This window comes from Emiliania huxleyi, assembly GCF_000372725.1.
Source record: "Emiliania huxleyi CCMP1516 chromosome Unknown EMIHUscaffold_2117, whole genome shotgun sequence".
Lineage (NCBI taxonomy): Eukaryota > Haptophyta > Isochrysidales > Noelaerhabdaceae > Emiliania > Emiliania huxleyi.
The window spans coordinates 3911-5477 of NW_005200488.1; the positions used below are offsets into that span (position 1 = coordinate 3911).

The 1567-nt window shown below is 68.2% G+C and overlaps 1 protein-coding gene across 1 annotated transcript; it reads right to left on the reverse strand.

Moving 5' to 3' along the window:
* Positions 1-20: 20 nt before the first annotated feature.
* On the reverse strand, positions 21-950 carry EMIHUDRAFT_460715 (hypothetical protein; the record flags this gene model as incomplete). Its single annotated transcript, XM_005780555.1, has 3 exons — positions 625-950; positions 303-391; positions 21-114 (listed from the first exon to the last, which is right to left on the reverse strand). The coding sequence occupies exons 1-3, from the start codon at positions 934-936 to the stop codon at positions 21-23; spliced, it is 495 nt and encodes a 164-aa protein (XP_005780612.1). The 5' UTR covers positions 937-950.
* Between the last annotated feature and the right edge of the window lie 617 nt (positions 951-1567).

The window sequence follows — 1567 nt, forward strand, 5'->3', positions numbered from 1 at the left end:
GCCGGCAAAAGGGGGGAGGGTTAATCGGGAAAGTCAGATGTAATATTAGAGAATTGGGGTGCGAATCCAAGAGGGACCGGATTGTGGACAATCTGCTTTCCGACGCGGATGTGCCTGCGGGGGCGGGGCGCTCGGTGGGTGAGGTAGGCGGCAGAGGCGCGAGGAGGGCGAGGAGGGGCGAGCGGCATGGCGAGCGGCGGAGCAGGCGACAGGGAGAGACGGGCGACAGGGAGAGCGGTGGTGGACGGCATGGAGAGCGGTGGTGGACGGCATGGGGTCGCGCAGGGGGTGCAGCAGCGCACCGCTGCCGGATGAGGACGCGCGCGTGGTGGATCGACTTGGCGAGGCCAAGCTTGAAGACCTGTGTCTGCAGCCGGCGCTCCATAAAGTCCTGCGGCGGCGGGGACGCATCACTCAGGCGCCTGGATGCCAGGTTGGCTGGCGCGGCAGCGCGCCCTCTCCCCCCCCCCACTGCCGCAAGTGCACGCGCGGCGGTCCGCCCCTCTCGGCGCGGCGAGACGGCCACCGCCTCCCGCCGCGGCGCCCTCGGCCAATCGGGCACCTCTCGCCACGTCCGGCGCGCCGCCCGGCGGGCAGGGCCTCTCGCGCTCTCCCTGCGCGCACCGCGGGTTTCAGCGCGAGCACATAATCGAGCTGCGCCTTGGACTCGTCGAGCACGCCCAGGCGCACGAGGCGGCGCAGCAGGGCGTTGCCCTCGAACAGCCGCTTCGGGTCCTTGTCCTCCAAGGTGAGCAGCACCCGGGCCGCCTTGCGGATGCGGGCGAGCGTCAGCTGCGTGCGCCAGACCTCGCGCTTGTTCTTGAGGCCAAACTCGCCGATCAGCTTCATCTCGATGTCGAGGCGCTGCTTCTCGAAGGGGCGGCGCGGCGTGCGCGCCGTCTTGCCATGGTTGCGCAGGAAGCTGGCGTGCGGCATGCCCAGCGCAGCGCAGCTCTGAAGGCACGCGGAGGGATGGTGGGAATTTTTTATCGCGTTGTCTCTCTTTTGTGGGACCGTGCGATGTCAGAGGTTGGTTTCGCGTTCATGACAGGACATGGGGTTGAGCGCCTTGAGCGAGACAGTCCGCAACTTACGCGACAGCTGGGCTGAGTGTGAAGAGAGCACGCTCGTCAACAGACGACAGGCCACTCTCCTCAAGGGCATAGATGAAATGTGTGGAGGTGTGGCCAGCTGGCACCTATCGCTGTTGTGAGGGTCTAGGACTAGGTGCGCGGGCGCGCGGGTCAAAGTCGGCGGCAGCGGGAAGTGCTTGTTCGTCATGCTCGCCCATCTACCGTTGCCACTTCGCCCTGCACTAGCACACACTCGTCACGAGCTAGCTTTGGGGTGCGCCAAGCCAAGAAAAAGAAACTCGCGCACCAGACAGCACGCACCCAGAGCCTGCTGTCAGCAGCAGAGGGCGCCTGCGCCTCTGCTCTTGCCGCGGAGGCGTGCCCGCCCCACCCCACCCCGTCCCCGCGACCGGGCGGCCGCCCCACCAGCGCTGTCCGCGCGCTCTGCCGCGCGTCGAATCGGCGCGCGCGGCAGCCGCGGCGTCGCGGCGGCG